The following is a 24,428-nucleotide window of genomic DNA, read 5'->3' on the forward strand; positions in this document are numbered from 1 at the left end:
TAATATTATACGTACTTAAGGTTTTAAATTTTAATGAATGTATTGTAGAAAAACAAAACTACTTTTAAATTTATTTTTATATTTTCATTATGTAAATACCATGTCAAATTATGTAGGAATGCGGGTGTCGGGGTGTTGATGTTTTTCTTAAAATTAGAATAATTAAAACCAAGTGTATAAATGTAAAACAAACAAAGATATATTTTTAATTAAAACTCTGAGATAAATGTAAATTTAACTTTGTTTACTTGTCTGTGGCTTAGAACGACAAGTATTTAAGTGTAATATATAATAAATAATACTAAAATAACTGTTCAGTATTCAAGACACCTGTTCGCAGAATAACATAAAAATAATATATGATCACAAAATCTAGTAATATGATACATTTTATACCTACTATTATTTTTTATATTATATTATAATAAGTTGCGCGTCTTAACTTTTTTTCCGGACCTTCGGGAGTGAGACATACGCCATGATCTGTTTATAATTATTATAATACTGATTAGTAATTATGATGATGACCAATTAACCGCGATCCTTTTATTGGCGCTGAGGTGGCGGGAGAGCTGTTTCTGATGGCAAAGGACCACGAGAGACGGATTCGCGGTGTTTCTTTTGATGTCTAACTAACTGGTATTGTTGGCAGTACGACAACCGGCACTCGTCGCACGCGTACGGCTTGTCGGCGTCGTGAACGCGTTTGTGCGTGGCCAAGTTGCCCATCTGCGTGAACTGCCGGCCGCAAACGTCGCATACGAACGGTGTGTGGCCGGAGTGGACGCCGCGGACGTGCGTGCGCAGGTTGCCCACCTGTGCGAACGACTTGCGGCACACTGCGCACGTGTACGGCTTTTCGCCCGTGTGCACGCGCACGTGGTTCACCAGGTTGCTAACGTGTCGGAACCGTTTGCAGCACATTTGGCATTTGCGCTTGTCCGGCGCCAAGTGCTGGGCCATGAACCTCTTGGTCGGGAACATCCGCGCGCACCTGTCGCATTCCAAATCCCTAGCGCACTCCAAACTCCTCTTCCTGGTGACCGACCGCCGTCGTTCCGGTGATTGTACTGGTCGCTGCAAAAGTTGTTGTGGTTCCGGTTGTTGTGGCTGATTTTGGTGATGCCACCGAATCTGTTGTGCCCTGCGAATGACGAAACGATCGTTTGATTTCCATCCCCGAATTAGTGGTGGTGATCATTGGTGGCCGGTGCAGGATTTTTTTCGTGGGGAAGGGTCATGATCCGTTTTACACGTGGGTGTTTTATGACCCCCGAATAACGATAAAAAAAATTTTAAAATTATTTAATAATAATGATTTATACGTTATACCTTATTATAAAACATATACAAATATTTTTTTCCTGGCTGTAAGTTTTAAAAATATAGTAACTAGACTTATCCAATTTATATTTCCGGTAACTTAATTTTTTGCATATAATATTTATAAAGCTAATAATTTTACGATGGCTTATGAAGAATGATAACTCGGGCTAGGAAAATGATGCATTGAAAATCTACAATAAAGGCATTTTATCCGGCCCGCAGACAAATAATAAAAAACACATTATTACGACAACATTATATGTGTTATTATTGTAAATTATTGTTTTTGTTAAATATTATTGGTTTTTAAATAATGTAAATATGTACTTAGAATTTTGATGGCCCGTGAAAAATTTTCAGATCCCTAATGTGCCTCTTCAAAAATATTAATTGGGGACCCCTGGTTTATATAATAATAATCAAAAATTACAAACGGAGATTTCATTTAGAAAATATTTTTGATACATTTTAATATTGTTCGTCGGCGTTGTATGACTACGTAGAGATAATAAAATAAAAATAAAATAGTAAAAAAAGTGAGTCAGTATACTATTTTTACTAGGTACCGAAAAACGACGTTTAGTTAAAGTAGAATATGTAAACCTCCTTATAATATATACACACAATTAATACAAAGATAGACCCTTACATAAAATTGTTGACCTTTACTGTTATTTAGAGCTATAACTTTTTTAATGTAACAAATTCACGCAATTGATTGACAATTTTTTTAAGCGTAGCATTAGGGATTTTCGAATTCTTGAAATATTTAAGACATATTTACAAATTACAATACATTAAAAGAATATTTATTAACAAAAAACTAAAGATTTTTTATTTGCCACCCTATAATGCACTAGCTTCGTCCTCTTAATACGATCATAGGTGGCGTAGACTTGATCTTTGGGAAATATCTACAATATTTTTGGGCCTTTTTAATTAATAGTTTTTCTTGAATCTTGTATAATTCTAAGATAGTTTCAATATTTTTTTTGAATTTTGTATGATATCTAGGCTGTTATATTTATAGCTTTTCACGTAAATTTAAAATATTTTAGAAAATATTACATTTTATTTTAATAGCATCAGTTTTAATACGTTTCCTTTCTTCTGCTTTAAATTTTATAACTCCAATTAAAAAATGTCGTGGGAGGGGGTGCCAATGCGCGCCTATGAGTCCGATCCTGCATGTAACAAAACATATTCTAGTATTATATTTTTGGTATTGTTATTAAGCATAAATTGTTAGCTACAAGTATTTGTTTTTTTTTATATGTAAATAAATAAATTTATAGCAGTATTATTAGTCCAATAATACTAATAATATTAATTCAAATAAACATATTTTTGTCTATATACTCGCAAAACGGTTGCTCTAAAACTCGCATAGTACTTACTTTAGATCCCCAAATGCTTTAGTAAAAAGTTTAACACGAAATATCAAAAAACTAAACGACTATATCTTATAAGAAATATAAAAATGATAAATATCATGTTATGGTTGAACACAGGTTTTCCAAATTAATAATCTATTAAATAAAAAAAAATTTGAAATCTAACAAAATAGAGGATCATAAAACAAACATATTGTTAAATAAATAAATCGTACAATTGGCTTAAAAATATTAAGAAAAATAATAATTTCTTTGCTAGTGTACGGAAATATTATAACACTTACTGGCCGTTGGACATCTCAATCTGTCGTGGTAATGATTTGGATTTCTTCGAACAACGCTATCCTGAAGAGGTGGAATGTCGACTCAGACGTTTCGCTACGTCCGCTAGGTGAAACTCATGACTACAATATGAGAGCTGAGTACGTTAGGTTTAAATTTATAATGGTCTGCAGACAGAGGATCGTGCTCAGCTGTTTATCAGTAATTACAAATTTATTAGACTTTACCCCGCTACAGGAACCGATTTATACTTTATTGTCTTTATCAATATAATAATAAATTATTATATCTACCGCATCGATTTATTTCTATTTTAGTCTCTATTCTGTTTGGGATGTTTTTAGATATAATAATAATAAATAGATTATTGCGTAAAGCGCTGCCTTTTGGTGTAATAATATATTATATTATGTTATTAATTTGTTACTATTATATGTCGATCGTCAAAAATGCTAAATTATTATTCGTTATCGACAATGAAGAGTAATTATATTATATACATAAATAATTTGTAATCAGTCACTAAAGAACAAACAGTAGGTTAGGTTTTATTGGTCGTATCTTATGGTATAGTCGATAGATCTATTTTATCCGATTTTAATTTTTTTATTATTATTTATTTTCTATTTTTTTTTTGTGGACATACTATAAAATAAAAAATAAAAATAATACTTATTCTCATTTTCAACAGGAAACAAACAAAAATTGTTATCGTTGACTTAAGATTGCACTAATCTAACGTTTGATGTCATTCAAAAAGTAAAACTAGTATTAAACAATTTTATGTTATCTATACGATCCGTAATCCATTATTTTAACGTAAAAATATAATATGGATACACCCATATAATGATTAATCATAAATGACACTTCTACCCGCATTTTGTTAATTCTCGTTTTGATATTTATTTCGTTAATTACAACGATTCTGTATTATGTATTATGTAATATTAAATAGTTAAATTTAGAGTTATATAGTATAAGTATATTATAACTAATAGACATGCAATATGAAATATACATTTTTAAATTAACTTTTAGGTGTTAGTACATTTACATTCTAACAGTTTAATAAGTAATAACATGGAAAATAGTAAATACAATGTCGTCAATGTTTATCATATTAATCTATTAGATACAGTCAATCAGTCGACAATAATAGATATGAAGAAACTTGGTTTTAACTATTTTAAGCGGTTAATTAATATTTTATTTTTTTCAATTTTTTTTAAGTTTAGAATAGATATCTCGTCATATCAACTGCCGTAATCTATTATCATTAGTTTTTTTTATTCTAAACACGTTTGTTATTAATTAAGTATATAATATATCAACAATAAATCTCTTTTTTTTACTAAAATACCAATTGACAAAATTAACAAATTCTAAGTTATATGATGAACCATAGCCAATGTGGCTACAGCATGAGATGAAAAACCCATGTTAGTTCTACATCTTACAATTATATACATGCATATATGCATTTACTTTATATATATTTAACATAAATTCAAGACTTATTACTAATATTTATAGTGAAATAATAAGCTGTCCTTGTACCCAAAGCTCAACTAGTTTCGTAACGTTTATGTATACAGTGCATATATAAGACGATTTTAGTTTAATATAGTTTATAGTTATAGTATAATATAGTAATATAGTTCATATAAAAAAGAATTGCATAGTTATATAAAAATATTTTAGAATACTGTTGAGAGATGTAGTAACCCTCTTTTCCTTGGAGAAATTGGAAATGGATTAACATTAATTTATAAATTTATAATGCATTTACAGTATTACAACTATGACTTAAGTGTAAATAATTTTGGGTTGTCTGATTTAAACATATCTATTCATATATTTATTATTTATTTTAGGTGTTCTTTCTTCAGCGCTCAATGAACTGACGGCAAAGGTCAACAATGAACTGGCACTCAACGAGGGTGTAATGAAGTTCAATGCATTTATTTTCGGCCTGTTAAAGTGAGCATCGATAGAACCTAAAAACGAAACGTATTATTGTAAAAAAAAAATATCTTAATATTGTAATATATTCGTTTTAGTGTTGGAGGCTTGGACGCTTGGTTGAGTTATATGAGAACTCGCGAATCTGTATGGCAAAAATACTATAATCGGAACGCGCTATTTGTCCGCGCCAATTTTGGGTGCACCTTACACAGGGATCTCGTGGATCGTTTGATTGCTTCGGCTAGACCTTTGGCCAAGTACAGACCCGCTTTCGATCCACTGTACGAATGTCGAAAACTCCACGAAAGCTTATCCAACATAAACGCAAGTGTTTTCTGCCAACTAATTTTCGTATAATTTGAGAATTTCTTTTTATTGTGAGCCAACAACGCAATTTTATAAAACTTTTTTTGGAAATGTGATTTTGGTAATTTATCATAATTACTAATGGAATTATTTTAACATTAGCGTTTTGTTTATATGGTTTTCAAATATGTTACTAATGAATTATTATTGTTTTTTTCTCCTGAAATTTATCTGAAATGATTCCACACAACACGATTGATGAAAAAAAACCTAAACCAAATTTACTTAAAATTTTATTGAAATATATTTAATTCTTAATATATTATTGTTGGTCAGCGATAAAAAAATAAAATATTACTGTATTGTCTCCAATGCATACAAGTGTCAGGGGCGTAATTAAAGGGTAATGAGTGAGCAGGCACGTATACAAAATAAAATTACAGGAGGGGGGGGTTACAAAATATAGCAATACAAATTGTACCGCAAGATAATAAAACAATTTCTTCCTCGTTACTCAAAATTATTTCAGGGGGGTTGACCCCCCACCCGTAAAAGTGCCTGTGAGTGGGATAGATCATTCCAGAACCTTATTTTACTTATAAAATACTCCGAGGTCCCGAGAAAAATCCCTAATTACGTCACTGACAAGAGTATATTGTTTCGTAAATAACGATCGTATTTTTTGTTTCAAAAATAAACACAGAACCGGACGTCGTGGTTACTGAAAAAAACCGCGCGGACGTTGGAAAACGAAACTTCCAGGCCTAGGTCGTACGTCGATTCAGCCGCTAAAACAACGGTAGACGTCGCGGGTACGGCTAGCAAACGTTGGAGTGGCGTGCACATGGGTTCTAAGCTGGCAACGGCCTTCGAACGGCTGGACAATATTGACGAGAGGATCCAGTGAGTGTAGTGTATATACTAAAATCTAAAATATAAGAATAAAATATAATGTAATACTAAGAAAGTGAAAGTATAACATTTTAAGAAAAGTTAAGTTTTAATTTTTACATCAGAACCTCATTATAAATTGTTGCGTGAAGACGCATTTTTAACAAATAAAATAAGAAAATTTTAACAGTGAAACTTAATTGTTTATTTCAAAACAATTCAAATTCAAATTTGAAAATAATTAAAACAACGGATTTTATAATGATATTTAACTTTTTTCTAGCCTTATAATAGTGATAAGACAATTCAGTTTAGGCGCAACGACATGGTGAGAGGAGAGGTCAATGATTTGATTATTAGATACTTAAAGTACTTTCATTCTCGCGATTACTTCTAAATTATAGTATATAGTGCCATGAAATGTTTAGGAATTTCTGATCTGTTCAAACTTCAATCCCTCTCCTGTCTCTTTTATATGATTCGGTTTTCATAATTTGTATGGCTGATATGTTCTTAACAGACCGGAAACGACCGAGCCTTGCCACAGTAGCAGTGACGGCATCAAGGAGACGCCCGTGAAAGGACAGCGGTTCAGACGGCTTCAGATGAAATGGGAGCTGCTTAGCACCAAGGACCTGACGTTAGACACCCCTGATTTTGATGGACCTCGGGGCGAGTCGACGAGCGCTAGGTATTTATATTGTAATATATTTTTTACTTGCTACCGGCGTACTGATTAGTGTATACCTAGTAACTACATATTGATAATGATATAAATGCTACACTGATAATTGGATTTTTGAAAATTTGTCATTACGTTTTAATAGTATTAACTATCAACTACGTTTTTGATAAATTCGTTGTTGAACTGCGTTAAACACACATATTAAAATCTCATCATGGTCTTGTCAAACCCTCAATAATATTATCTTCTACAATTTTTTAATAGGTTAATTTTTCTAAGATTACTCAAAAATCATAAAAACTGATTTTACTTGAATGGTTTTTTATAAATTATGTTGCTTGTGAGTCTGAGAGAGAAAATACATATTGCGCTAAAGGAGATGCCAAACTCGTATAATAACATAAAAACTTAAAAAGCATATTATATGCATCAAAAGCAGTTGTCAAAGTCAAACTGCTATCTATTAAAAAAATGTTTAATCGAACCATCGATTTCGCCCTACACAGGAGAGCCGCTGTCAAGTCACGCATACCACGGCCAGTTTTATCGCCGGTCCAACAACCGGGTCCCGATGCATTCGGCAACAGTAAGCGTCCGATGACGGCCACTTACAGAGCCGATTCCCCGACATCACCGTCTGGCAATACCAACAATAAAATCGAACACACTTCCAACAGGTCGGTGTACACCTCTATTATACTCGACTACTATACAACGTATATTACTTATTTGGCGATTTTGAATTGTGTGATAGCGTAGCGTGAAACTTAGTGGTTCTAGAGCCTATAGATGACGGAGGCTTTATTAAGCTAATAAATAACAAAATAATAATAATAATAATAATATAAATTACTTACTAATTATAAATATATTTAAAATTATATTATTATGTGCCCAAAGTAATGCTCAATAACATAGATATTCAATTTTTGAATATAAGCATATCGTACATTTGTATACAATTTGTATTATTTTAACCTTTTTACGCCGCCCGCAGTTTGTATCGCTCCTCCTTAATAGTTTAAAAAAAAATCTAAATAATTGAAAATTTAAGTCCTTAATTAGTATACTTAAAAGTGCCAAAAATCAGTATAAGAATAAATGTATTATTAAAAAGGTAAAAATGGAGGTGAGCTTCAAGCTCGCGGTAAATCTTTCTGTATTTAGTGTATTTAACTGTGAGCTAATACCTTAATTTTCAATTTAGAGTCTCAAACCACGTTATGTGTTTAAATTTTTAAAATAATTATATAATATTATTAAAAAAAACTGACCATTTTTATAATTTAGGGTTAATAATATGCGGATTTTTTTGTGTAATTAATTTTAATTTTTTGGATTTTTTAAACGAGTGATGGTCATTCTATTACAAACGTCGAAGACCCTATAGTATTATAATCATGTACCGACTCATGACTGTTTCTCTGAATTTTCAGAATTAGAAAACCGCCGCCAGCGTCCGCTTCGAAAGCTACACGACCCAGCAGCTTATCGCAAAGGACGACGACGACGACGACCTGTAGGGGGGAGCCCGTTCGTTACGTGCGGACCCTTTCACACCGGCTGTCAGCCGACAACGGACATCTGTCTTTCAACGAAGGAGAGAAATTGCAGCTCGTCCTGGACGTGGACGACAAATGGATACTTTGTTGTCGCGGCGCGCGCAAAGGTCTCGTGCCCAGGTCATCCGTACTGATGGTTTCTAAGTGAGACTCACCGGTGGTTGTCGTGTATAGTGGCCGCCCGGCACATTCCGCAATGATATTATTAATATTATTATAATAATCGACTTTGATTATATTTGCGCGTTTAATTTATCGTCTATTAATATGTTTCTCTTTCGTTTTTAATGGTCTCATTTTCCTTGTATTTTGTGTTTATTCCGTGTATAGAGTACTACTACGATAATATTATGTACATTTTTTTTGTTTTTGTTTAATATGTTTTGCAAACTATTACATTAATATTGACCGACGGTTCGTGATGATGGGATAGTGTTATGAATGTTATGATGTTGCGTGCACATCATAATAATATAGGCGTCCAAGCGCAATCGTCGATTTGCTGCTTTGTTTGTTTTTCTTCGTTGATTATTTTTTTGTTTTGTTTTTTTATTCTTAACAATTTACACTAGTCTTTTTTCTTTTTACGAAATGAAATTCGCACTTTACAAAAAATAAAACTATTATCTGCAGTCGCACTTATGGGGGGACGTGTCGTTAGGTGCTTTTTATGATATGTTGTGTTGTGTTGTTCTTGTGCACTGTGAAAAATTAATTTTTATGTTCTTATAAATCACGTAAATATTTGTTATTCAAACACATAGCCCTTCTTGTAATTTTAACTAAATTTCTTATACATACCTAATAAGTAATAGGTATGTATATAATAATATATATTCTAGTTACAAGAGTCGATGCCTTATTTATAATGCTTATTTACGAGAAAACTACTTTTTGTAATAAAAAAAAGTAAAAGTATTACTATTACATTAATACTTAGATTATAGAGCATATCTTTTATTTTTTACAACATTTTTCTACTATCGTTTTGTTTTTTTTTTTAATTTTAATTGACGTTGAGACCTTGTTTGTTCGGCTCTTGCGCAACAGATTTGAACAAAAAAGGTCTCGACATGTGTGTCGAATGACCCGTGTCCTATATACTGGACGTCGTGTGTCTTACTATCCACTGTGCTCTTGTATACCCCAAGCCTAATGTTTGAAAATAATTATTCCTTCGTTTAAACAAAAAAAATAGCTTTGATTAATATTATGTTGCTTTATATAAGTATAAGGTTTATGATATCATATTATGTTGTAAATTATCATTTTTTTTGTTTCTATCATATTTCAGTTTATAGACTTTAATCATAGGTCCTTTAAGATTTTATTTTTGTTATTTTTTGTTTAATTAAACAAATAAGACTGCTTTTAAACACTTGGTATTTTTATTTTATTTGTGTATTTTTTTATTATTTACCATACATCTAAACAATTATGTTAACAGAGTATCAGCATCAATTAAATATAATATTCTACATGATGTCCCAGTTTTCCAATGTTAAAATATAACATATTTAAAAAAATATATATTAATATATTTTAAATTATAATACATAATAATATAATATTTAATGTTATATTAAAACTAAACATTAATCACTTCATATTAAGTATAACATTATTATTACAAACTTGATGATTGTATGTTTGTTAAAATTATGTTAATCGTAATCAATAGTGCAACAATGTGCCATGATTGAAAAAAGTTTGAAACAGGAACGTTTACTAAACATTTTATTATGTTTATATGATTATACCGTTTATTGAGCAATACATGTATAAATAGATGACATGTGACTGTTGGAATAAAAAAATAAAGATAAATAAATAATACCATTTTTTATCATTTATAAACAATCAGGTGGTTACAAACTCGAAGCACTCTATCTCTGAAGTTGTGTTTTATTTTTGCTCATGTTTAAACATGTTTGAAACTCTAGTATCAGTTTAAAACTTTTTTCTAAATATTATTTCCATGTAAAAATCGCATGGTAAATTTGCATAACAGAAAGTAGGACAGTAGGTAACTTTGATGTACATACATTATTTTTTTCTTTACAGCTAGTAAGATGAACAGGCGTGTATCCATGAATTTTTAAGTGCGCGGGAGGGGGGTGTTATTCAAAGTTAATAATTTTACTTTATTGTACAAATGAATTACAAGTGAATAGATAATGGTTTATGAAAAAAAATTTAAATATTATTATTATCAGTCTTGTAAATTAATAAAATTATGATGTACTTCATTTGGATCAGCGTTGAATAGAAATTGCTGGTAGGTTTTCATTTGTTGCCAAACATTACTATAAAATTACCTACCTAATAATAGTTATTAAATATTTAATTTATTGGTATACAAATACAATATTATGTAAATAATTTAATTGCAGACATAATATTGTGTGGGGGATAATTCTTTTTGCAGAATCTTATGTATTCATCACATTTTTTATTGTTCACACTTATTATTCATTAGTGAGGAGAATGAAAAGAAATTATTGATGTTCAAATCTTAACTTTCATTTTATAATATGCTCATTCATCCTGATTCTTACTTGCAGTTAAAATAATAAAAAGCTGTAATCATAAAATGCTTTATTGTGTTCACGATTCTTTGCGTTTATTAATGAACTGTTAATAAAAATGGGCTTAAAACTTTTTTATAACCTCATATTTATTGTGCCGAGCAGCCAATTTCAGTATAATCATCGACCATCTAACATCTTTGAATAAATACAGAGTATAAACCATATCAATATTTTATATTACAATTGTATATTATACAACCAGGGATGGGCAAGATAATTGAAAAACAATTTTTGGATATCAGATAACAAATTCATTTTCATAAAGATACTAGGTACTTATTTGATATTACTTTTAGATGCAAGATATATTATTTTAAATACTTGTATTTGTATAACAAATAAAATTGTTAAAATGTTTTACATCAATATTTTTTAGTTAAATTAGGGGAAAAAATGAGTACAAGAACCAATATTTATCTCCATAATCCAGGTATGCCTATACAACTTACACAAAATCATATCTGTCAGTGTTCAATGATGAAATGTATAGTTTTATATGCAGATCCTTACTATAAACGTGTTTAACAATTAATGTTGTGATTCCATTCCATCAATGCTATGGAAATAATAACACGAGGAAAATTAAAAATTGTTTTGGGATAATTATTTAATTTTTATTAATTGAAATACATACTCGTATATATATATATGCATAACCTTATTTGTGATCTTTAAGCAAAAATATAAAAGATATATTCAATGAATATCCAATGATACTTGGTAGAAATGTATTTAAGATATGCTTAACTTGTTTATAGCTGTAGGTTAAAATACTTTTTGTGTATGCACAATCTAGTAAGTATGTCCCATAGAGTAATACTACTATATTACTCTATGGTATGTCCACTTAAAGATTTAAAAATGAATAATTTACAATCAATTAACTGCAATATTAATTTCTTATAATTTTGTAATAAATACAATTCATTTTTGAATGACTTGAGGATTTAATTAATGTGGTCTTTTTTAAATGTTGTATTATAATGTGGACAGTAAATATGTATTATACTTACTACTGGTTAAAAAATGCACTATGAAATATGTAAGTAATAATAATTATATAAAACTTAAAATGAAAATACAATGCTTACATTGGTAAGATTTGTATGTTAATTTATAGATTAATTTTTAAGCTGTGGGTAAGACAAAATACTGTCTATTATCTAAAAATTATAAGAATAATTTAAAAGTTTTAAGTATCCTTAAGGATATGAAAATAATGAAGTCTATCACAAATAATGTAAAAAATGTGTTCAAAGGGTAATTTGATTTAAGAAGATAATTTTTTTCCATATTTACATAATAATAAAACCATTAACTCCTTCCAATGCTGCCCATGATTTCTAACTAAAACTAATCATTACAATTAAATTAAAAATTCATTGTCTACAGCCTGTGTAAATTCCAGAGTTTATTAAAATAATGATTCAATTATAGCCGATACAAATATATTATTTGTTTCTGATGCGTAAATGTGTAGTGGGCCTGTTGACATATTTACGCGTCAGCAGTATTGAATTATTGAAAGTGTTAAGAAATTCACTGCATTTTTCTCCATATTGTTTGACATTAGATACACAAATCATTATGTTGAAATTTGTGGCAAAAGCTCTACTTTCGAAGGGAACAATTTTCTGGGTACTCAATGAAATTATTTATGTAGAAGACAAGTGTTCTTCTTACTAAAATAAGCCCAAATTCTAAATTGTTGCATTAATATTAATAAAAAAATTTAAGAATCTCAATTAAAATTTACTTATTCTAAACAATACACTGTCAAATGGAATGTTTGAATAGACAAGAGCAACTTATTAAAAGATTACTATCTACAGTAGAGTCCCTTTGGTATGGACTTGATAGGACAGAACTCTATCCAGATTAAAAGGAATGAAATTTTTTTTATAGTAGATAACAATTGATATTGATATAAATCATTTTTATATAATATTTATGTGTATGTACTATGTATATACAAATAAATACTAAAGTACGAAATATAAATTATCCGACTAGCGATGACCGGATAAATGAAACTACTGTATTATACATTTTAATTAAAAACTTGGAAATACTTTTATCATGTAAAGCTATAATATTATATTTAGTATAATGTACATGTTTAGAAAATATTCTATTCCAAATTACAAATTAAACAAGAAGAAATATAATAAATAGTAATAATGCTATATTAACTGTATGAAATTATAATTGTTTATTTGTACACGTATTTAAAGAAACACACCATATTATGGACCAGCAGATGACTTAAAAGGTAGCAGGAATATTTTGCTTTTCAAATTCAGCTCTGTAAAATACAATAAAGACGTGTTAAAATTAAATAATAATAAAACAAAAGCATTTATAATCAAATGTTTAATAATGGAAAAGACATAGAAAACTATTAAATACCATCAGATTTGAAATGTTTTTTAATAATAAGTATACAATATAAACTGAAAATAGATTTCCATTTATAAAAATCATTAGTCTCAAATATATTATTATGCAATACAGTTAATATTTTCAGAACACTATATTATTAAGTTAATATAGGGAGTATTATATTTTTTATAGATCTAAAATAATAATCATAATTTATATTAACTATTATACTATATATTTACTATCCTAAAATAGTTGGATCAAAGGCATTTAATAAATACTACATTTTTAATACAATACAATATGAATTAAAAAATTTTTAAAGTATACTTTAATTGTCAGTCATATTTACCTTAATTGAACACTGAAATCATCCTCGACATTGTCATCGTCCCAATTATCTTCCCAAACATTAGCCTCTTTATCTTCTTCATCTTGGCTAGTCCATTCTTAAAATAAAAAAAATAATAAATATTTAATAGTAAGTTGTCAATTATTATGAAGATATTAACATAAATTCATTACCAAAAGTAATGAATGGTTTACCTTCTACTGGGAACTCTTCGAATTCATCGTCTTCTTCCAACAGACCTATGTCCAAAGTATTCTTTTGCTTATCTCCGTCGGATTTGGGTTCGGTAGATTTACCCATGGTTTATGAAGAAAAGGTTGACTGTTGGACAGAAAATCTAAATTATTAATTTTCAATGTTTTCGCTTCTTTAGAGCAATTATTAGTGAATTTACGAATATAAAAGATAATGACTAATGAGAATATGAGATAACTGACTAGTGAAGTTTGAAGTTTGTTTTTGTTTTACACTCCAATGAAATTTAACAGTCATGCCTCTAACCTTAAAATGCATTGTTATTGGTGTCCAAAATTGTTGTTGTTAATATCACAGATGATAATATTATCAGTATTGAAACCTTAAACCCATTGATTGATTTATTAATAAAATAATAAGTTAATTAGTTAATTAATTATTCTTGTTAACTAATCAATGCTTAATCCCATTAATCTAAGAACGTGAGCTAAAATATTATTTCACATGATCGGCTACGGAAGACTGTCCGACCTTATCATCTAGGGTCGTGGATTTCACGAGATATACAGTGGCAGCACAGCGAATGTTGAGCATCACTATTCATTATTCATCATAACTTCCTCAGTGTGGTCTTCAAGTATTTCGATGCTTAGTCATGGCAGAAAAACTACAACCAATGTTTTCTCACCCATGACCTTTTTTTATCTGAAACTATAATCAATAATAAATCCGAGAAAAACTGTATACTATTTAATAATAAAAACACAAATAATAATATTTATATTAAAGTGAACATTCAAGTTCAAAATGTTTTTCCTTTCTCCTCGTTAATTGAACATGTAATTTATTGTAAATAGTAATTTAATATCGTAACGATGAAGTCCAGCGAAGTAGACGTGGTCAAGATGATCGATGCTAACAAAATGCGGAAGGAGAAAAAGTTGTCGGTAAGTTCTATCACTAGCAGTCCGGCTTCGGACTTGAAACCTCGAGTGGTGACTGTCAAGCAACATGATTCAAAAAAACTGTACACGCCGACTGCTAAAAAAGAAAATACAAAAAAAATTGTTCAAGATGCAACAAAGGAAATTCAAAACTGCAATGATAGTTCTGAATGGCGCCTAGATTTGAGTAAATCAGGATTGACCAAAGTGCCAATAACCATTAGGGATGCTACACAATTGACTGAATTGTATCTGTATGGTAATAAGTTGATCACTTTGCCGTCTGAAATTGGATGTCTGACCAACTTGCAGACTTTAGCACTCAGTGAAAACTCTCTGACCTGTCTACCGGATTCGCTAGCTAATCTTACTAGTCTTAAAGTCTTAGACCTAAGGCACAATAAACTTACTGAAGTACCAGATGTTGTCTATAAGTTGGATACATTAACTACACTGTTTTTGCGCTTCAATCGTATACGTACAGTGAGTGATGACATTAGTAAATTAGTCAATCTAGTCATGCTCAGCTTACGAGAAAATAAAATTAAAGAACTGTCTTCTGGTATTGGTAAACTGGAAAGATTAATTACGTTTGATGTGTCACATAATCATTTGGAACATTTACCAGAAGAGATAGGAAATTGTATACAATTGTCTACATTAGACCTTCAACATAATGAACTTGTCGACATTCCTGAAACTATTGGCAATCTTACACTTCTGACACGTTTAGGGTTAAGATACAACAGATTGAAAATTTTACCGAATTCATTGAGTAATTGTAATCGAATGGATGAATTTAATGTAGAAGGTAACATGCTAAGTTGTTTGCCTGATGGTCTACTTGTTAACTTAAAAGAAATGAACAGTATAACACTTGCTAGAAATAGTTTCACTGCATATCCTACTGGAGGGCCTGCACAATTTATTGCTGTAGACTCAATTAATTTTGAACATAACAAAATTGATAAAATACCCTATGGAATATTTTCCAAAGCTAATTATCTAACAAAATTAAATATGAAAGACAATGCCTTGACATCACTGCCATTAGATGTTGGTTCTTGGACCAATATGGTAGAGCTAAATGTTGCAACAAACATGATTACCAAATTGCCTGATGACATACAATATCTTCAATCATTGGAGGTGTTGATCTTATCCAACAATCTATTAAAAAGACTGCCAGCTACCATAGGAAATCTTCAAAAACTCAGAGTGCTTGATCTTGAAGAAAACAAACTAGAAACATTACCTCAGGAAATTGGTTATTTGCGAGAACTGCAAAAATTAATTTTACAATCAAACCAATTGCTATCTCTACCTCGAGCAATTGGTCATCTCACAAACCTGGCATACCTTAGTGTCGGTGAAAACAAGCTCAGTACATTACCTGAAGAAATTGGTACACTGGAAAATTTGGAGGCGCTTTACATTAATGACAACCAAAGTCTTCATCATTTGCCATTTGAACTTGCCTTGTGTTCCAAGTTGCAGTTGTTGGGAATTGAAAATTGTCCATTGAGTCAACTTGGAGATGCTGTCAAAGGAGGTCCATCTTTAGTAATGACTTATCTCAAGGTAAATGGCCCATACCGTACTCTGTGAAATCTTTTAAACTGGTGTGGTATTTCCATTTGATATTTCTAACACAATATTGCAGTGAGCCTAATAGAAGTTTGTTAATATTTGTTATTGTGTTTAAAAGGTTTATTTTAACACAGATATTGAAACTATTTTAATGGATCACTAGTAATATTGTGAATTATACTCTGACTTCCATTATGAAACCAAGTAGGAAAAAATGTATTTTTAATTCTTGGGATTTTTGGTAGGAATAATATTATGTTCTTATAAGTTGCATCAAACATGCGTAAGTATTTGAAATCAGAGGTGTTAATAATTTCTTTCTAGAGAAATTATTTTAAGATGAGAGTTTATAAATAATTGATATGTTTTATTAAATAATTTTTCAAGAAATATTTATTAAACAATACATAATAGGTATATAGGTACCTATTTTATTTGTATACAATAATATTATAACTTAAACTAAAGTATGTATTAAACATTAAGTTAAAATTTTTATTCGTTAATGATGAATGTATGGACTTGACCGATTATTTTCAGTATTTTATTAATTAAATTTAATAACTTTATATAAGCATTCGATAAATAGCAATTTTGGAAGTACAGTTAAATATAACTACCTATTCTATATGTTGTCACAATTTATTTAGAGTTAAACACATTTATCAAAAGATAAATACTTAGATAATACATTATGCTTTAATTAATAATAATTATTCTTATACTTAAAATTTTAAATAATAAATTGTCAGTATATTTACATAGATTTATATTTCATAATACAAAAAAAAAAATTTACAATTATGCGAGTTTTAGCATTTAAGATGATAATATTGATTCCATGATATTTCATTATAAACTCTCATCAGATTCTGAAATTTGATATCGTATTTTAGATAATGCGTATTTTGTATCATAAAGTTATTAAAATTATTTACTGAACTACTAGACAATTCAATATAAAATAAACTTTATAACGATATCTATTGTTTTATTCAGCATGTCAACTGGAAATTTCACCACAGTCCCGAAATTGTATTTAAACCATGAATATCAGTGTGTTAAATACAAATTCATTAATTTGTTTTTATTTATTCATAATAGGCAAATGTATAGTGTATTATTTAATATTTGTTTTAATTGAAAATTATAAATGTATATGTATTTTATGTATGTATAATATACATATATTACGTATGTGTACATTATATATATATATATATATATATAATTATTTCAACTGTTGATAAAAAATAACGTAATATTATTTTTGTGTGATAATTATTATATTATGTTAATGTTAAAAAAAAAATTGAAAACTAATTTATTTGAAAACAGTTCTCATATAAATATTATGATTACAATTTTATGACATAATATCTATTGGTTATTGATTAACCTATATAGTATTAACGTGTAATCATAATAAAATACGAGTAAGTTGTATTAGAAACATTAAAGTTCTTAGATTGGTACTTGTGTCAAAATCCACCTTTTGAGCTTGTACTACTTATAAAATTGTTTTTGTCATTATTTGTGCAATATAATGAATTTTATTTTAAACTCAATTTTGTTTTTTATACTATTCACCTAACTGCTCTTTTTTAAATCATGGACATTTTTGTCAAGAGGTATAAAATAATATATAAAAAGTTTATTTATTTATTTTACTTAAATAAATAAGTTCAATGCGTTTTTCTTTTTTGACCTGAAAAATTATTGCCCTATATTGTGCGTCTATATCGTAGATTACGACGATATTATGATATAGATATATCATTTCACAATTTAAGATTGGTCGACCAGTTTCCTCGTTGACAATCATGTACAGCAGTTCTATTGTTGTACTTGCCTATATACGTGCCGTATACGGATTGACAGTTTGACACATAATTTTTGACCAAGGAAACTATGATCATTTGCTTTCAGTCCAAATCCTACAGGACTTTCCTAGCTGATTGGAAAAAACATCATAACTTCATGATTCATTTTTATTGTGTAAAAATATTATGAATACTATCGATTCTTAATTTTTTTAATTGTATATTTAAAACACAGTATATAATATGTACTCTTATATATTATAATATACACAAATTTGTTGTGTACCTAATTTGTAATGATTAATATATAAGTACAAGATATATGTGTTTATACTTTATATCTTTATTGATATTATTAATTTATATATGTATATATATATATGTATTGTTGTAATCATGTACATCGCGACAGTGTGCGAGAATCTCACATCACCATACTCATATGTACACTTCGAATACCAACCATCACCTTCGTTCTCGATTACCCATTTTAAATTATGATTATTAGTTAAATTTTCAGCTTCCTATCAATTTTTTTAACAGACAACGATCGGCTAGTGATGGCCTGTTTGGCTGTCTAGTCCGCTCTTTCTTCCTTTTTCCCACGACGCATTACGGACAAAAAAAACATAGTATGTTGTGTACCAAATTGTAATTTTCATCACCCCGGAGTAGCGATGCGATAAAACTATCCTCGGCGACGTCTGTTGGGAAGAACAATAATGCGAGAGATCATTGAACATTTGAACATCGACTGGTGTCTTGTCATTTGGTTAAGGTTAGTGTTTATTAGTATATTTATTAGTTATGATACTATCACGTATGTATGTATTATTATTATCATCATATTATTACCGATTATTACCCATTATTAACGTGGACCAATTTCCTCAATACACACAGTTAAATAACTCAATAATACTGTTAAAACTGTTAAAACTGAGTTATAGCTATGTAAATGTAAAATGTTAAATCTTTAAATTCCCATAACTCACTTTATATAATTAAAATATTAATAAAAGTCTTAGTGATATCCTAAGTAATATTCTTACCTTTAAGTTTGATACTATTATTATAGGTCAATTGATTCTAATATTAAAGTTAACAGCATAAAATGATTCTGCTGAACTCGACTCGTAAGTTTGTGTACGATACTACGATGTCTTCTTAATGCAACGAAATAAATGTAAAATAAAAAAAAAATTTTTCCGACCGTTTTACGAGTAGGTACTCATGTTTTTCTACTACCAAGCAATGTATATAAATCACGTAGGAAATATAAATATGTAAGTACAGAAATGCGACGTTTTGACGTCTGCAGGTTGATTTTGTTATACACATGCTGCTGCAGTTATAGTCTCATAACCGCTTTAATACACGAACCGAAAAGCCAATTAAATACATGGTTTTATATTATAGGTAGGTATGTATTATGTAATGGTAGTACTTTGACGTAGTACTTCATAGTATTTTGAGTTTTGACGCTCATTAGTTTTAGCAGTAGGCATTTTTAATTTTGAACTGTTTATTCAACGATATATTTCAATTTATATGTATTTTTTAATCCATAATTACGTGAATTACATTTTATTTACGATTAATCAGCTCTATAGTAAAATGAAAAAAAATATTGAAAATACTATACATAATAATTTTTGTTCAATCGTTCTATGTTAATAATTAAACGATTTTTAAACTTATTATTTATGGCGTTGCAATGTTTCATAATAAAGACTATAGAGGAGTCATCCTTTTAATAATAAACACGCTCATTATCTTGGATTGTAAAACCATTTATTTTAAATAATTTAAAATCATAATAAAACAATGTTTTTGAAAAAAATATAATTTCACTACCTTTTATTGTTATAATTTTAACTTTAGGAAATAACATACATGTAATATTCCTAAGCATATTACTTTTCTAAAAATATCGATGCTTAAAAATTTAATTTTAATTTTTAGTGAGTAGAAGTAGGTACTTATCTATGTTTTGATGAATATTAGTAATATTACAGAAAAATGGCATAGACCATATGAAATTGTTTAAACTTGTAAGCTTCATTAGATTCTTTACCATGTAGAATTGCAAGTTGTAGGTACATATATTACAAGACATCCACACGGAAAGAAAAGCATAATAAGTATACATTTTATTCGCGTTTTCTTTGTTTTAAACTACGCAAAATTATTTATAATTGACTTTTTATGATAACTGATAACTATTAAAAATTTACTTTTGCTTGGGTAATTTATATTTAATTGTTTTCTCCCTGATCGCATACGATTTCATGATGTTGTTGAACGAAAGTGCATACAATTCGTACCTCTAAATCACTATATATATATTATTATAATATATAATAAGTAGGTAGGTAATCAATAATCATTGAATAGAAATAAGAATTAGGAATGTTTCTCTGCTGTATAGTAATTTTCTATTTTATCTCGTTATTGAGCAGGTTAAAAAATAAATAAAAAATGTGACTATTTGTTTTCGGTATTGTTTAATTACTGTAAAACAACATGCCGATTTAATTTTTTGACTTAAAATTATAATGAGTTGTAAACACGCTAATTTTTAGGTTTAAACGAAACTATTATGATCTTATATTGAAACTTAAATATTTTGTCAAGTAAAATAGTTATATTTATTAGTTTATTACTATACGTCATTGTGTGCTCCAATAAAATCTATAAAGTGATGACCCTACGATATATCTCCGTGGTAAATATAAATAAATATAAAATATTTAAATACTGGGTAGTATTAAACATAACACTTTAAGAAGATTCCAATTTAAAAATATAAATTTCCAAATAAAAACCGTATCACAATGTTTTGATACGGACATTTTTGGATGTACTGTATAATAATTATGTAACTAAGTTATTATTATATATATTTGTTTCTTTATTTATTTATTTTATTCAGAACTTTATTATTCGGGTTTAGGGTCACCCTGAATATTTAATAGAATTATATATAGGTATATGTATAATAAAATATTTGGTTTTGAGGGTTAATTTTGGATGTTTTATCGTTTGCATTATTCGACCAAGACCTGCTTGTGGCTGTGAGATTTTTTTAAAATTAATTCGAGTTTTGGGTTGACGTGGGTTTGGGATCCCGGTAAAAACACAAAAAGCACATCGTTGCATATAAAATATATGATAACTGATAAGGAATAATATGTTTAATAATAAATGATAATAATCAACTGAATTTATAGTAACCTATGTATAGATATAGATTACCTGCTATAGCTTATAAGTTAATTAAGCACGTATTCTATAATATAGTGTTTGAACTGTTTGAAGTCACAAAAACGTGAAATATTGGATTTTATTTTTGAACACAAATATTGATGATAAAACTGCTGCGGTTGCATGCTGTTATAATTAGTTTTTGTTTTTGATTATTTATAGTAAAATTAAAATAATTTTTTTTTGAAAATTACACATTATTGACGACGTTTTAATGATGATTAATATTTATAGCTATTATCATAACTATAAAAAATATAAAAATGTTATTGACAGTACAAACTAATAAGAAAACTATACACGTTTTATTTATAATTAAATTATATTAAATTTAATATTTAAATATGATACTTATATCTTATATAATGAAATATCCTTTTAAAATATTTATACTTTGCGTCAGTGCAGTGTTTTTATTGAAAATTTGAAATATTATCATTAATGTTTCATTTGTTTATTGTTATTATTTTTAATACATTAAAATTAATAAATTAAATATATCAAAATATTAATGTATTAAAATACACACAAAATTATATACAAAAATATTTAAAAAAAGTATTTTCAAGAAGTTCCATCGCTGGATGGATTCTTCGCTCAAGTCATCAGTCCCTTTTATTTTATTTTATTTTATTTTTATTATATTCCTATCTTATCAACACTTATACTCATTGTAAAAAATAATATATTTACAGATTGTATAATAAAACAAATTAAAAAAAAAAAAAAGTATTCTAATTCTAGGTTTATATAGACTTTTCAATGCTAAAACAATATTTTACTGTTTGTAGATACGTAGATTAGTATGCATAAAATCTAAATAAAAAAAGTGTAGATTTATTTTTAACAAAAACAAAAACTAAATTATAAAAACAAAATAAAAATGAATCATACAAATTTGAATAATTTTTTTTTGTCCTCGAGTAGCCAGATACGATCGGGTCATATAGTTAGATAGTTTTAGGTTGCTTTATATGGCCTTCTATATAAAACTATAAAATACAGAACGAAAAAGTTTTATACATAATATTATGACAAAAATACAGATTTCGAAACCAGAAATGTACAGTCGATAAAAAATACTGATTGTAGAATGCAGAAACATACTTAACTACTTAAGAGTGATTACTTATTTAAGTAAAAATTGGCCAAACTAGTAATAGTTATTAAAATTTTTGTTAAATAAAATATAATGTGCTACATGTAAAATAGAAGGTTTGTGGCTCATATATAGTTAATTCTAATAAACATTCAACGGTCCGTACAAAATATAGAGTTGGCTTTTTGAATTTTTAAAAATATACCGTACAAAGGTACCACCGGATTACCTATTAGATAATAATGAATAGAAACATTAAATACATCATTAATTACAATCGTAATTAATATGTTTTTATTATTTTAACTCGCATAAAAAGTATACATTTTTATTGTTCATTAATAATAATTCATTATATTATTACAGATTTAAATTTTGAACTGAATACCATTATATAAATGCCATTAGGAATGCACTCGAGGACTGGAAAAAAATACGTTAAACCTATAATACATTTATCAGATTTCATATTTCTGTATTTTGTCAGAAATATAGTCGTCGGATTGTTACAACTGGATTTACGGGGGTTGTGTGCACTTACATACAAAATTATCTGAATACGTATATTTATGTATAGTGATTTAATATACTTTAACCGTCTAACTCAAATCGTATTTCGTTTATAATAATATCTTGAATTATTGTATTTAGCTCAATACAATCTAAATATTCCACGAAAGAAAATAACTAGAAGTATGAAAATAATCAAAGTAATTTTGTTATGAGATTTATAAGAAAACATAAAATACTTGATACTGGACAAACACCGACAATAACAAACAAAATGATCCTTTGATTTTAACTTTCTATAGTCAAAATTCTTAAGCAGAAGTTTATTCTTACTCATGAATTAACAGAATCCTATTCCAAAATTAATATAAAAGTAATTCGCTAGTCATATAATTTTAATATCAATATAGACTGTCTTTAATATTCAACAAAACAAAATATTAAAGTATAAACATAGTCTTGAGATATATATATGTAACTAATATGTAAGTATATAATGTATACGTAAATTCCGAACTCAAACTATTATTTTGTCTATTATTATTATGTTTTAATAATTTTTTAATTTTTTTTTTTTTTTAATAGTTTTACATATAAATATTAGATATTAAAAATTATATAACGTTTTATATTATAGATTCTGAGTGGAGCAATGAATATATTACAATCATAAGTATTTTGTAGTAAAAAATGTATAAAATCTTCAATTTTTATAGCAAAGGTTTGTAATAAAATGTTTCTCATAAATAAAGTCTATATTGTAACTAAAAAACTTAACGAATATACAAACACGATTAATTTTTATGAACATATGAAATTCAAATTTAGATGAAATTACATAATATTTTAACAATAGATAACAACTATTTTGTTCTAATTCAAAAACATTATTCGCGGGAACTTAAAACTTTTGTCTTTAAATTTTATTATACACAACGAAATTTTTTAAAATATGTAGACAAATTTAAGATATCATTCTAGATAGTTTTATATCATGAACCCATTCAGACTGTTTTACGGTAAGATGGTATATTGATTTAAAGGTTAAAACAATTATATAATATCATATTAATATAACTATATATATTATTATAATCAATTAATACTAATAATATATTAAGCTCAATGTTTTTGGAAATCAACTTATCGTAATAACAACTATACACTTGATAAATTATTTTAATATTATAACAATAAACAAATCTTGAAATATGCTAAGTGATGTAGACTGACAGGTAATAAATTATTGAATTTAAATTTA

General features: G+C 28.0%; 4 protein-coding genes across 6 annotated transcripts in view; 2 read left to right on the forward strand and 2 right to left on the reverse strand.

The window, feature by feature from the left end:
- The window catches only part of LOC132931996 (uncharacterized), a 37,107-nt gene extending 27,317 nt beyond the window's left edge, over positions 1–9,790 (forward strand). For all 3 annotated transcript variants that reach the window (XM_060998157.1, XM_060998156.1, XM_060998158.1), the window contains exons 12-17: positions 4,880–4,985; positions 5,066–5,294; positions 5,980–6,179; positions 6,688–6,858; positions 7,359–7,529; positions 8,289–9,790. In XM_060998157.1, coding sequence (XP_060854140.1) covers positions 4,880–4,985; positions 5,066–5,294; positions 5,980–6,179; positions 6,688–6,858; positions 7,359–7,529; positions 8,289–8,562 — 1,151 coding nt within the window. In that variant the 3' untranslated portion in view covers positions 8,563–9,790. The remainder of the gene's footprint in view (positions 1–4,879; positions 4,986–5,065; positions 5,295–5,979; positions 6,180–6,687; positions 6,859–7,358; positions 7,530–8,288) is intronic.
- On the reverse strand, positions 178–3,281 carry LOC132931998 (zinc finger protein 32-like). The gene is made up of 2 exons (XM_060998161.1): positions 3,005–3,281; positions 178–1,144 (listed from the first exon to the last, which is right to left on the reverse strand). Exons 1-2 carry the CDS (start codon positions 3,016–3,018, stop codon positions 547–549), a joined length of 612 nt encoding a protein of 203 aa, XP_060854144.1. The 5' UTR covers positions 3,019–3,281; the 3' UTR covers positions 178–546.
- Positions 9,791–13,168: 3,378 nt separating the features above from the next.
- Positions 13,169–14,204, reverse strand: LOC132931999 (26S proteasome complex subunit SEM1). The gene is made up of 3 exons (XM_060998162.1): positions 13,934–14,204; positions 13,740–13,836; positions 13,169–13,310 (listed from the first exon to the last, which is right to left on the reverse strand). Exons 1-3 carry the CDS (start codon positions 14,037–14,039, stop codon positions 13,271–13,273), a joined length of 243 nt encoding a protein of 80 aa, XP_060854145.1. The 5' UTR covers positions 14,040–14,204; the 3' UTR covers positions 13,169–13,270.
- A 445-nt stretch (positions 14,205–14,649) lies between these two features.
- LOC132931997 (leucine-rich repeat protein soc-2 homolog) lies at positions 14,650–18,031 on the forward strand. Its single transcript, XM_060998159.1, has one exon. It carries the CDS (start codon positions 14,810–14,812, stop codon positions 16,484–16,486), a length of 1,677 nt encoding a protein of 558 aa, XP_060854142.1. The 5' UTR covers positions 14,650–14,809; the 3' UTR covers positions 16,487–18,031.
- Positions 18,032–24,428: the final 6,397 nt, after the last annotated feature.

This window comes from Rhopalosiphum padi, chromosome 1, assembly GCF_020882245.1.
Source record: "Rhopalosiphum padi isolate XX-2018 chromosome 1, ASM2088224v1, whole genome shotgun sequence".
In the NCBI taxonomy this organism is placed as follows: Eukaryota; Metazoa; Arthropoda; class Insecta; order Hemiptera; family Aphididae; genus Rhopalosiphum; species Rhopalosiphum padi.